General features: G+C 48.5%; 1 protein-coding gene across 1 annotated transcript in view; it reads right to left on the bottom strand.

Annotated features, from left to right (window-relative positions):
• The window catches only part of GOLGB1 (golgin B1), a 959,320-nt gene that overhangs the window by 741,952 nt on the left and 203,888 nt on the right, over positions 1-13,480 (bottom strand). Inside the window, exons 6-7 of the mRNA XM_069629448.1 lie at positions 11,932-12,099; positions 11,478-11,660 (exon numbers count right to left, since the gene is read on the bottom strand). Of these exons, the coding sequence (XP_069485549.1) occupies positions 11,478-11,660; positions 11,932-12,099 (351 nt within the window). The remainder of the gene's footprint in view (positions 1-11,477; positions 11,661-11,931; positions 12,100-13,480) is intronic.

Raw genomic sequence — 13,480 nt, 5'->3', positions numbered from 1 at the left:
CACAGAGACTGTGGAAATAGAATCCATGCAAGACGCTGACCAAGCTCCAGTGGCCCTCGCCCTAAAGGAGCTCATCACAGGCAGTTAAATAATACAGCCCTGAGGGATCCGGTGGTAAGGCAGGAAATGAGTGTGGGGATTGAAAACTATTTTAAGGAGAATGCCACTGGGGAGCTTGGGATCGGCCTTGTGTGGGACGCAGGAAAGGCAGTGTTCCGGGTGGAACTTCTAGGGAAAATGGCAGCCCTGTCTCGAGCTAAGACCCTTATTAGAGAAACAATGGAGACGGAGCTCCATTACAGGGAAAAGGAACAGAAGCGGAAGAACACACTCTGGTCTCTTAGAGCCCTTAGATTTGCATGAGCCAAGATGCAGGCCCTACAGGCAGGCACAGCAGCTGATTCCCTACTACATATCAAACAATGTTAATTCACCAGGGGGGACAAGGAGAACAAAATCTTGGTGGCCAAACTGAAATTAGCCCAGACACAAAATAGAATAGGAGCCCCTATGAAACAAGAAGGGGATTCTTTGCTGGGAGGAAAAGGATAAAATCCAGATAATGGAATCATACTTCTCTGAATTTCTGAGAGAAGGCAGGTCTGGGATGGAGGCGGCTGGGACTCTTTTGTGTCAACTTCGGCCTCCCAAGTTGTCAGAGCAGACAAGATCGCACTGGAGAGCCAGATTACTACCCTGGCGATTGATGGCCTTATTTAAAATCTCCCAAATAACAACGCCCCGGGTCTGGACGGATTTCCCCAATGCCTTCTGCAAATGTTTTTTTAGCTCAGTTAGTCCCCCAGATGGTTAAGCTATTTTACTCCTATAGACAACCGGGCGGGTATCGGACACAATGGGGGTAAATCATGGACCTCACTTATTTTGAAACCTGGGAAAGATTTGGGGGATTGCATGTCATATGGCCTATCGTAATACTTAAATGCGACGTGAAGATCTTTACAAAAACATTGGACAATAGCCAAACAGAGATCCTGCAGAAACTGATTAATGAAGACCTGACAGGCTTTATAAAAGGGCGGTCTGCCTTTGACGTCAGACGCCGTTGAATTTGATCGACCTGGGAGTTCGCACTGGGCAGGATGCGGAAGTGCTACCCCTGGATGCAAACAAGGCTTTTGACAGCTTAGCCTGGCCCTATTTGAGGGAGGTCATGGGTAACTAAGGGTTTATCCCACAACTCTGCAATTGGGCGTTCACTGGCTTAGTGGCACATTCTACATGCGTAAGAGTAATTAAGACATACACAGGCCCAATTTGCAGTAAAAGACGCAACAGACAGAGGTGTCTGCTTTCCCCACTGCTTTTTGCCCTACCCACGTAAGCTCCTTGCTCAATCGATACGAGCGGACCGGGGCATCCCTGGAATTCTGTCAGGGACCGAGCAACACAAGATTGGGCTATATGCTTATATTATTTTCTACTTAACTAAACAAACTCATTCGGTCCCCCGAGCACTGGAGGTTATAAAGTAATTTGGGAGTTGCTCAGGATTTACAATCAACTATGGGAAAGCGGTGGGAATGACTATTGGTGGCCCGTGGGGAGTGTCGGAAGACGCACCAACTTCTGTGCCCCTTAGCTGGGTATCAGACAAGATAAAATACTTGGGGGTTTACCTGACTTCGCAACACGACATGTTATATAAGGCAAATATGCCGGGTATGTTTAGGGAATGCGAGGAGGACCTGAGTAGATGGGAACACCAACAAATCTCTGGGTTGGGAGGGGTGGCAGCTGTTAAGATGTCCCTCATCCCAAGGCTCCTATACGTGTTTCATGCCTTCCCAGTCACAGTACCAGCAAAGCCCATCACCCAATTAAAAGGCAAGCTGTTCAAGTTTATCTGGGGCAGGAAGAGGCCCTGCGTGGGAAGGAAGGTGCTGCTACGCTCACCACGGCAAGGGGGATTGTCAATTCCCTCACTTAAGAGATATCTCACGGCGGCCCAAATTGGCCCCATATGCGACTGGGAAGAGGGAACTGCTAAGAAATGGGTGGCCTTGGAACAGAGGTGACAACATTGCTGTTGGCCGATATTCCGTTTTTTCACCCCCAGGATCCGTGAGGACGGAAGCAAATTGCCAAATACAACCAAGGCTTCTCTGGGGTACAGGACTTCACATACTGGGAGTCCCGGTGGGACGGGGCCCACAGACTCCCGATTCTGGGGAATCCGGAGTTCCATCCGGGGGCAGCAAGTCGGTCCTTCTCAACTGTTAGGAAAGATTGTATGCAGTACCGTTTGGGTTCACTACAACAACCCTGACCTCCCGGCAACAGGAACCCAATATTTGGTACGTCTGTACTACACAGGGTGTTGAGCAACCACGCCTATCTCAAGAGGGGTCAAAGTGAGCTGTAGGGGAGTTACACAGAGATTCACAGTGCCAAATATTCAAACACACACAAGGTTTCTTGATTAAACAATTATTAATTTATTTAACAGTCAGTTTGAGTAAGCTTTCTTCAGATGGGGCAATATAACAGTAACACACAAATACACTCCAAAATATACAATCTTAATATTTCTAAATCCGTAAGTACCCTTTTGGGATGGCACACAGACACTTCCTACACCCTCAAGTGACTTTAGTAACTAGGACACTGTAGGCATTAATATACCACTGTTTGCATTTAGAACCAAACTTGAAGCATGTCAAATTGCCGGCAGAGCGAGATTGTAGCTGACCGTTGTCCTTTACTGCCTTCCACCTTCTTGAGGAGGAGCCTGCCCAGTGCCCAAATCAAGTGATTTTTAGTTCAATTTGTCCCGCTCAAAGCGTGTTGCCTTCCCTCCCCCACCCCCTCAGCCACTTCCGGGTTTCCCTCTCCCTCCCGCCTCCCAGCCAGCCCCTTCCTCGCCCCGATTGGCTGCATGATGCTCTTAGCTGACCGTCCCTGGGCAGCCCTCTGCTAGGCAGCCCTTTCGGCTAAGGGCCCCTAGGCAAAGGGCGGCTCCCTGACTGGCGGCTCCTTGTGGTGTCTGCAGGTGTCCGCAGGGGACGCCTGTTGCCAGTTGCCACCCTGCTCAATGGTCTGGGCCCCCTGTCCACTGTGTCCACCTGGTTTGACCCACTAACTTAGCTGTGATCTCACTTGTTTCAATTATGCACTGTCACTGTATTTAATGTTGCTCTGTGAAATCTAGGCCCTTTTCTCCCTCTTTAGGATTCTCAAATTTAGATGGCTTTAAATTGCTTGTATCTGTACCACCACTAAAACTGCATTGTGAAACCTAGGCCTTTTTCTCCCTCTTTAGGATTCTCAAATTAAGTTGGCTTTAAATTGCTTGTATCGGTACTGCCACTAAAACTGCATTGTGAAACCTAGGCCTTTTCTCCCTCTTTAGGATTCTCAAATTTAGGCGTGTTTTTACCTGTTATAATAAGCACTGTCACTGTATTTAAAGCTGCTCTGTGAAACCTAGGCCTTTTTCTCCCTCTTTTGGATTCTCAAATTTAGGTGGCTTTAAATTGCTTGTATCAGTACCACCACTAAAACTGCATTGTGAAACCTAGGCCTTTTTCTCCCTCTTTAGGATTCTCAAATTTAGGTGGCTTTAAATTGCTTCTATCTGTACCACCACTAAAACTTCATTGTGAAACCTAGGCCTTTTTCTCCCTCTTTAGGATTCTCTATTTTTAGGTATGTCTTCTTTCCTGTCTTAGAATGTCCTGTGCATTTCTTGCGCTCTCCACCTAAGTGCCGTCTTCTTGTCCCACTCTCCTGCGCACTTGCCTCTCGCTGTCTTGTCTGTCTACCCCTTGGGCCCCTCCTCTCCAACCTACTCTATGGTGCTCTCTGTCTCCCCTATCTTTTCAAACTGTTTCTCTATTGACTATCCTGCTCTCCTCACTAAGTCTGGTAGGAAAAAGTTTAAAAAGGACATCCTGGTCTCCAACCCAGGCCTCCCTATCGCTGACACCTACATCAGTGCCTCCTCCAAGGAACCTCTCACTGACATCCTCTTTGTCGTTCCTTCTTCAGATCTATGGACCCCTCATATGGTCTCTGTTCTCTCTCCTTTCTCCTATTAATGGTGGTACCCGTTGGGACACCCTCCTGTCCTCCTTCCTATCCTCTAAGGTCATCATTAATGTCTACTCTAATGGGACCGTCTTGGTCCAAGGCCCTCAGGCCAACCTTCATCTCTTTGATAGACGCTTTCCGCGCCTCATCAACTTCCTTTCTTCTCCTGCTGTCCCCTCCCCCCTTTTCCTTGGCTACCTTGCCATCCCCCTCCCTCTCTGCCCCCTCTTGGGCGCTTTCTATACTTCCGCAGGGCGTACCTCTGATCTGTACCCCTCCCCGGAAGTCCTTCAAGGAGGGCAACCTTCTCCATATTGCCACTCTCAACTCCTGCTCCGCTGTCAAACACTCCTCTGATATCTGCTGCCTTCTTGATGAACTTGACCCCGATGTCCTCGGTCTCACTGAGACTTGGTTTACGGCCAGCTCTGTCACCAGCTTTGACACGCTCCTACCTGATGGCTACAAGATCCTCTCCGCGCCCAGGCCCAACCGATCTGGTGGGGGCGTAGCCCTTATCTTCCCTGAGTGGATTCCTGCCTCTGTCATTCTTACGCAGGCCTACTCCTCTTTTGAATGCCTCGTCTGCAGGCTCTCTCTCTCGCCTAGCCATTCCCTTACTGTGGCTACTATCGGCCACCTGGTCAGGTTTCTTCCTTCATCTCTGAGTGGGCGGACCTCTCCTCCTCACTCCGGGCTTCTACCACTCAACTCCTCCTTCTTGGAGACTTCAACATCCACCTGGATGCCTCCTGTCCCCCCTCTGAACTCTTTCATGACCTCTCCGACTCTCTCTCACTCAACATTCTCCCCTCTGGCCCGACTCATTCTTCAGGGCACACTCTCAATGTTCTGATCTCTTCAGACCTTCCCCTCTCTGTCCCTCTCTCCACTCCTCTCTCCTGGAGTGACCACTTTCTCCTATCCTCCCACCTCACCCTCCCTACCCCGCAGGCCAAGCCTCCTCCGTCACTGCCACCCACCTTCTCGGTCACCTGACCCATGAAGCGTGTGTCAGTTGAGGTTTTCGCCGCCACCTTCTCACCCCCTCCACCCCCTGGCTGACTCTCATCCTGACACAGCCCTCTCCACGCTCCACTCTTCTATATCTGATACTCTGGATATCCTTGCCCCTGTCATGAGAATCCGCCTGAAACCCAAAGCCAAGTGTAACTCCTGGCATGACTCAGACCTCATCACCCTAAAACGCAAGTGTAGGGTTGCCGGGAGGAAATGGCGTGGTTCAAGTTCATCCTCTGACAAACTGGCCTGCCGCCTGCTGCAAAGGCAATACCGGCTCTCAGTCCTCACCAAGAAGAGAGCTCATATCCATACCCGCGTCTCTGCGGCATCTAACAACTCGGCTGAAATCTTTAAAATCTGCAAGGAACTGGCCAATCCTGCCGCAGTCTCTACCTCTCCTGTCCCTTCCCAGGCCCTCGGCACAGCACTGGCTTCTCACTTCATTTCAAAAACTCAGGACATCCTGTCCTCACTCTCCTCCTCTCATCCCCCTCCCGCTATTCCTTGCTCTTCCTCTGGCCCTTCTGCAGCCACCCCTCCTCCCTCCTTCTCTGCCTGTCCCCTTTTCTCTCCAGACAAGGTTTCTAGACAAGTCCGATCTATGAAAGTCTCGTTGAAACAGGTTCACCCCTGTTCCTCCAAAACTATCAAGGATCACATCGACTCCCTTGCTCCTGCCCTGGCGGATTTCTGCAATCACTCCTTCGCCACTGGAGTCTTCCCTTCCCCCCTGAAGCACTCCCTTGTGCACCCTCTACTTAAAAAACCCTCTGCCGACCCCTCCAGCCCGGCTAACTATCACCCAATCTCCATAACTCCCTTCCTGGGCAAGCTCCTGGAGAAACTGGCCATCTCCCAGCTCAATCTCCACACTGAATCTGTTGGTTGTCTTCCTGACCATCAGTCTGGCTTCAGAGCTGCCAGAAGCATGGAAACTGCTCTCCTGAACATCCGTGAAGACCTGCTCACCAACCTCGACTCTAACACCCCTTGCGTTCTCATCTTGCTTGATCTCTCTTCTGCCTTTGACACTGTCAACCATGCCATCCTGCTCAATCGTCTCCGTGATAACCTGGGTATCACTGGTCAGGCTCTGGCGTGGCTGACTTCTTTCCTCGCCGACCGACCCTCCCAGGTCCAACTTGGGTCCTTCCTCTCCGACATCTTTGTCTCTACCTGTGGTGTCCCCCAGGGATCCAACCTCTCTCCCTGGCTGTTCAACCAATACCTGGCACTCCTTGCCCACCACATCGCCTCTCTCTGTCCCAACTTTCAGTGCTATGCGGATGATACCCAGCTCATTTTCGGCCTCCTCCTCCTCCTCCTCTCCTTCCCTCATCTCTGACTTTCGCTCTGCCATCCAGGAATGGTGTGCCGCCAACGACCTCTGCCTTAATGCCAGTAAGACAGATTCTACTCATCGGCACACCCACTCCCTCCTTCCCTGCAGCTCTCTGGTCGGCCTCTCTTGGCCCTCCTCCGACTCCCACCTGCATTGCTAAAAACCTCGGGGTCATCTTCGACTCTGCACTCTCCTTCTCCCCTCACATCGCTGACGTCTCTAATAAGTCACACTACCAGCTGCACCTCCTTAGAGGTATTCTTCCTTTCCTCTCCTTCCCCCAGAAGCTCACTGTCTCCAGAGCCCTGGTCCTCTCCAAGCTGGACTACTGTAACAGCCTCTATCTAAATCTGCCTGACTCCACTCTCCACCCTCTGCAACTTATCCAGAACAGGACTGCAAGACTTGTCCTTGGCCTCAAGCCCAGGGATCGTATCTCTCCAGGACTGAAATCTCTGCACTGGCTCCCAGTGGCTGCGATGATTAAGTTCAAAACCCTCTGCATTGTACACAAGGCCTTCTGGGGTCTGGGGCCGCAATACCTTCAACTTTCTCTTCCTAAATATCTTCCTTCTCAAGCTCTTCGCTCATCTGCCTCCAACTCCCTCAGGGTCAGTCGCTTCTCCAAGCAACGAGTTGGTGGCAGATCACTCTCTTCGGCAGGGGCCTCTCTCTGGAACAGCCTTCCTGCCTCCCTGAAACTCGAGGAGAACCATCTCCGGTTCCGGAAACACCTCAAAACCTTCCTCTTTGCTTCTGCTTTCTCTCCTCCCCTCACTTGCTGAATTCCTGACTGAAATTGCACTGGTTACCTGGCCACCCTTTCTGATCTCTGGCCCACCTGCACTGCCTCCCTGGCAACCCCTGCACTTGGGGACCGTTTTTTCTGTATCCCTTCAGTCCCCCTTCCAGCACTTATGTCTGCACTTCCTTGCACTTGCCACTAGCTGGCTGTTTTATGTGTCTTATTTATCTTATTTATTCCACTTTCCCATGTACTGCACTTTCCCCTCTCCATTCCCCCCTTGCACTTTTCGTTTCCCCCCTTCCCATGCACTTGCGCGATCTGAATGACACTTGGCCTAGTAGGATAGTTGTCTGTCCTCCCTTTGTCGCCCCACCCCCCCTTGCCTCATCACGCCTTGAAACACTTGTGTATAGGCGCGTTATAAATGCCATATCAAAGAAAAAGGTTATTAGAACAAAACAAGAGATCTCACAAATATTCTGTAGCAGGTAAGTACTTTTGGTAACCCCCAATGCAAAGTAAGTTAACCCCTTCCTGTAAGGAAGACATAACACAATGTCAGAGGGAAGGCGAGTCATTCAGGGAGCCAGGCCAAGCCAAAGTAAATTGGGTAAAAGTCTCGGTGAGCTGAAGCAATTCTTGCAGATAAGTAAAAGTCTTGCACAATGTTTTAGAAGTCTTTGTAGAAAAGAAGAAATCAAAGCAGGGCCACAAGCTGATTAGGCTTGTGAGGTAAAGAAGCTGTTAGCAACTCTACATAAGCAACCAAGACCAGTCTCAACTGAGAACAAGTGAGGTTACACAACAAGAGGGGTTACACAACAAGAAGAAAAGGGCTTTGGCTGGCTTCTGTTCCTGTGCAGTTCTGCAGATCCTGTGTTCCTGGGCCCCAGTCGTGGGGACAGGAGTGAGGACGTCTGGAGGACTCCTGCACTACAACGGGATGGTCGGTGACAGAAAAGGACCAGCTTCTATTCAGTGGCACTTTGCGGTTTCAGCTTCTCGCGTCTAAGCAAATCGCAACACCGCAGACTCTTGGCTGTCGTGATGGGCTTTCCTTACATCTGGGGTCCAGCACTCTGTTGTGAGGCTCAGGCTCGGTCAGTCCTGCTTCCTGGGAGTCCGGAGGATCTTCCTGGATCTCTTGGCCATCTTAAAAGCAACAGACACGATCTGGTTTTCCTCTCCCTGGCTATTTGGTTCCAGCAGCAACAGCAGTGGAATTTCAACCAGCTTCAAGAGGATGTCCAGGTGGCTTACCCTGGAGTTGATTGGTCCCACCAACTCAAGGGGAGAAGTTGTCCTTGCAGGGCTTCTCTAGTTGAGGCGAATTCGGAGCTTCAGCACAGCAGCAGGGCTTCACCGGCAAACCAACGGTCCAGGAATTGCAGCAGGCGTCTTTTCCAAGTTCTTCTTCGGATTCCTTCGTCCAGTGGTCGACTCTCCTTTCAAGCCAAAAAGCCTAGCCTTTTATGCAGGTTTCTCCCATTCATTTCAGCCTAGCTGTCAGTCACCCAGCAGGGTGGCTGTCCTTGTCAGACAGCCAGGGGGCCAATCACCTAGGAGTGCATCCCTGTCTCCTAGGAGACTAAGCACAGGGAGTTTCGGGCACCACCCTCGAATCCTGCCCCAGCCAGACACCTTGGAACCAGAGGCGGCCTTCACTCGTGAATCCCGCCAAAGGCAAAACGAACAAAGGGACAAAACCTGGTTTGGCGCGCAGAGTAAATCTCAAGAAGGACCTTTCCACAAAGAAATGGCAAAAAAAGAAGACCAGGGACATTTTAACAAAAATGGCACCCTTGGGTATTTTACTGCAGCTGCGACCGCAGCCCGCGGTAAAAGCACACCACAGTAGTTAAAAGTAAACCACTGCCACCAGCCATTCATCGAGGAAAGGGTAACATAAAAATGCTGCATGAGAAGCTAGACAAAAGTAACTCCTTCAGCACCCTATTGTAAGATAGTGTGTGCTGGCTCTAGAAAGTCATTTTCACTTTACTGCTCTTGGAAACAGTAGTTTATCCAAGAGAAGGTATTTAAACCTTGGAGAAATCTGAAAGACTTCCCTGTGCCACTGCACTGAAGGTGCATGTAAAAGATGATGCCTATGGAGTTTGTCAGACTCTACCAAAAGAAACAGTGCTCAAATCACACAAAAAATACATGAGAGAGTGGGGAAAAGGGTCTCACTCTCTCCAGGTTAAAAATTCAAGTCTTCAAAATCCAGCAAAGTTGCTGGGGGTCTCTAAGGTAGAGAGGAATTAGCACATTTCAGAGAATTCTACCTAACAGCAACTGGGGAATCCATGGGGACTACGCATAGGACATATGTATGTGGGCTCATCTCTGATGACCTTTAAAGCATTTAAGGCCAGATTTGCACTTGACGAAGGGGAAAGGCTGATACAGTCAAATCCGCCATTGGGTTACGAATAGGGATGTTAGGGCTAGAAGCACAAGATAAATTAAATGGGTTGAGTTGACACTTGTGGGGGGGCCTTAACTCAAAACTAACCACCACCTTTTATAGACTTCTTGACCCGACCGAGGATTCTGATAGCCTACCCTACATGTTGAAATGGCAGGCGGAACTGGGAGTTGATATTCAGCCAGAATCATGGTCTTCTATCTGGGAAGGAGCCAACAAAGCATCAAGATGCACAGCGATGAAGGAATGTGGGTATAAGATTTTATGCAGGTGGTATATGTCCCCTAGCGTGTTGAATGAAATTAACCCTGAGATCTCAGATAGATGCTGGAGGGGGTGTGGTGAGCAAGGAACTTTGGGTCGCCTGTGGTGGTTGTGCCCCCGCTCCCAACTCTACTGGAAGGAGATCCTCTCACACATTAGAGACCTTATAGGGATCGCTCTGCCATAAAAGTCGAGAGTGATTGTCTTAGGGGACTCGGCGATGGATGCCGAATATTCCCTGCGAGGCCGGTCAGCCCGGGTGGTAACACAACTATTAATAGCTGCCAGAGAAGGCTTAGCTTTCTCATGAAAAATATCTGAAGGCCCGATAGTCGCACAATGGTGGGCCAGAGTGTGGACACCGATAGCGTTGGAAAAAATAACAGTGATTCTTACTGACTCATACCAATCTTTCTATGTGGCCTGGCTCCTTAACATTCAATCCTTGGAATCCAAATAACACAGCACCCATAAACCGCAGAGACTCTGATATTTCCAGTTACTTTAAAGTCAATGCTATTACAGGGACACACTGATTTGTACAAGCAGTGGTGGCACCTTAATGTTATTGTTGTTGATGAAATTGTTGGTTAATGATCTGCTGTTGTGTTGATTGACTATTAGAATATGCTCTGAACTGTGATTAAGTGAAAAAATGATAAATAAAGCTTGAAAAAAAAAGGAGAGTATTAGTTGGTATGAGGAAAGTAGTAGTGGTAGGAGGGGAAGTGTAGGGGCGGGGAGTGGTGTTGTGAGGGAGGAGCAGTGAAGCAGAGTGTGCGGAGAAGTAACATCGAAGGGTGGAGGCGAGGACTAGATTGTGAGAAAGAGACTGGAGGGGTAGAAGATAAACAGTGGGGTGAGTGAAGGCAGAGTGTAGAAAGAGAGGGTGAAGAAGGGAAAGGAGAGAGTGGTCATGGCAGTTAACAGTGAATATTGGAGAGTGTCTGTAAGGCACCTCAAAGTTCACTGTAGTAAACTAACATCTGGATAGAATAGTGACAGATAGTAAGTGCCTGAGGGAGTTTAAGAGAGACATTGGTTTTAGGGAACCATCCACAGCCAAAAAGGTAGAAATTAAGCAGTAGGTGGTTATCATTCATTAGTACAAATCTGGGTTACGGATGCCTGGGTTAAGGAAGAGATCCAGAGAGAGACATGAGAGAGACAGCTCTAGGGTCCACATAAATACTAAGAAAAGCCCTTGAATTGTCCTTGAGACGCAGACTGAATTGTGTGCCACCTGTGACAGTTAAAAGAGTCCCCACAACAGCCCAGTACATTGCCTGGCATACTTCCCAGGTCAGCAAGGTTCCAGAACATATAACACATTAGGAGTGTCATTACATACTACAACATGATTTTTTGCATAATGCCCAAACCACTGCAGCATATAACTAACCAAGAAAGTCATCACATATACGCTCTACACATGGCACCCATGGTGGCTTGAGAGTGAAGACGTTCTGGAAAGTCCCATGAAGAAAGTTTTGGGCATTCACTTTACTGGCAGTAAGTATTTGCCCCGAAAATTCTTAACAGAAGGAGCACAAGAGCTTTCTATATTGGCAATATCTGAATCATTGTGTAGGCCAGCCACATTAATGAAGCCTCACCTGCTGTAGGTCAACATCTGTGCTTTCTGCTAGATGTCTTAGAGTTGTCTCATGTTGTTGTGCTTGCTCCTGGAGCCTCGTGTTCAAACGTGCTGTGACCTCTCGGAGTTCCTCCTCATGCTGATGCTGCAGTTCATGGATGCGAGAGTCCTTCACACTGATTACCTCTTGCAGGGAGTAGAGCTGGAGGCATAAGATACAATATGACATTCAGAGAACACTGCACAGCCAATAGAGTCCCTCCAATGTGATGAAACAGCAAACCACAATCCCAGCCTGTTATCATTTCATGCTCCACAATAACTCTCCCAACAATCACAACTGCGTTCATCAGAGGTAAATGAAATAATTGAATCTGAGCAGCTGCGTGAGTTTCCTGCCCAAAATGCTGGCTCACTTGACCCAAGCATAAGTGCTTCATGTCCTTTTTTTGTTGCTGCCCTTTGCACAGTACCTGCTCGGCCTGCTTGTTCTCCAGTTCTTTGGCTAAGACTAGCTGCTCCTTTAGACAGCAGAGTGTTTCCTGTAGTCCTCCGACTGTCTCGCTCTGCTCCGAGAGGCGGAGCTTCAGTCCTTCCAGTTCTGCTCCCTGCTGTTCACTGACACTCTGACCATTACTCAGCTGTGAAGAAATCAGAAAGAGAAACTTAAGGTTGCATCCAACATCTCTTCCTCAGAAACTGTCTTCCAATCAAAATCCACCCAATTCCCTCTCCACAGGCCATAAAACCCCTTCCAATCTGCTCCGTCGATGTAGAGCTTCACACCACATCCAAACATGTGCAAGTATTACACAAACAAGCACGCAAATGTGTACACCACTTCCTAACCAAACAACCTCTCCACAAATATTCACCAAACACGTGCCATCCAAGCCTTCCACCAACACAAGCGTGCATCATCCCCATTCTTCTACTCAACCCTTCTGCGAGCACACAATCCTCCAAAACTACTAAACCACTCATCTAGAAACCCCTCCAAACACATGGGCACACTGTACCATCTAACACCACCTTACTATAACTACAAACAAGTATCACACACAGAACTTCCAAACCTCTTGTCCTGCCAGTATTCCCATTACCACTATGGTGTCTGAAGAATAACTGAAGTGGTTTGTCTCTTTTCTTTTTAATGAAACCCAGCAAGTAAAAATAGGAGCCTATTACTTTGACTCCTTGCCTGTTCTTTGTGGAGTTCCACAAGGGTTCGCCCTCTCCCTGTTGTTATTAGTGAGCTGTAGGCTTCGTATCTACAGTGGTCCTACTGTGTGAACGAAAACCTGAACTTTGACCTGTGTACACGGGCCTGTACCCTAGTTACTGAATATATCTGTCCCAAATGTAATCTAAATGACCACTTGTACGCTGACAATACCCAAATCTACATCAGACTAAAAAATCCCCCGGAAGCAATGCAACAGATACTAGCATGTGCCAAAAAAATAAAAAGTCGGATGCTGCAAAACAGATTGCAATAAAACCCCACCAAGACAGAGATTATACCAGTTGGCCCATAACACCTGCTGGCAGATTCACAATCCTGTATCCCCTGCCCTGCTTTATTTGAAGTACCTACTATCTTCTCTTCTAGAGTTAAAATCCTTGGCTGCATTTGGCAGTCGAACTGTAACTGCAATCTACACATTGGTGAAATTGTTAAATCTATTTATTAGCAACTTAAATTACTGTGGCCCATTCTTCCTCTCATAGCAGAAAAAGGCCACCCAGCTGTCGCTGGGACACTGATGGATTCAAAATTGGATTATTGCAATTCCCTTTTTATGGCCACCCAGGCTGGCTAGTTGCATCGCCTCCAAGTTGCACAAAACGCAGCCATTAGACTCCTTAACAATCTCCAAAGAACTATTTCAATATCTCCTATTCATAGAAGTCTTCACTGGCATCCAGTACAACAGAGGATCTTTGTTAAGATCATCTGTCTTGTTTTTATACGTTAGTAATCCCAGAGAGAATGTTCTGGTAATTCTGGAGGTGTTGCAT

Source organism: Ambystoma mexicanum, chromosome 12, assembly GCF_040938575.1.
Source record: "Ambystoma mexicanum isolate Mex_15411 chromosome 12, UKY_AmexF1_1, whole genome shotgun sequence".
Lineage (NCBI taxonomy): Eukaryota > Metazoa > Chordata > Amphibia > Caudata > Ambystomatidae > Ambystoma > Ambystoma mexicanum.
The sequence above is the reverse complement of the archived record's forward strand: the minus strand, read 5'-3'. Positions and strand labels throughout refer to the sequence as shown.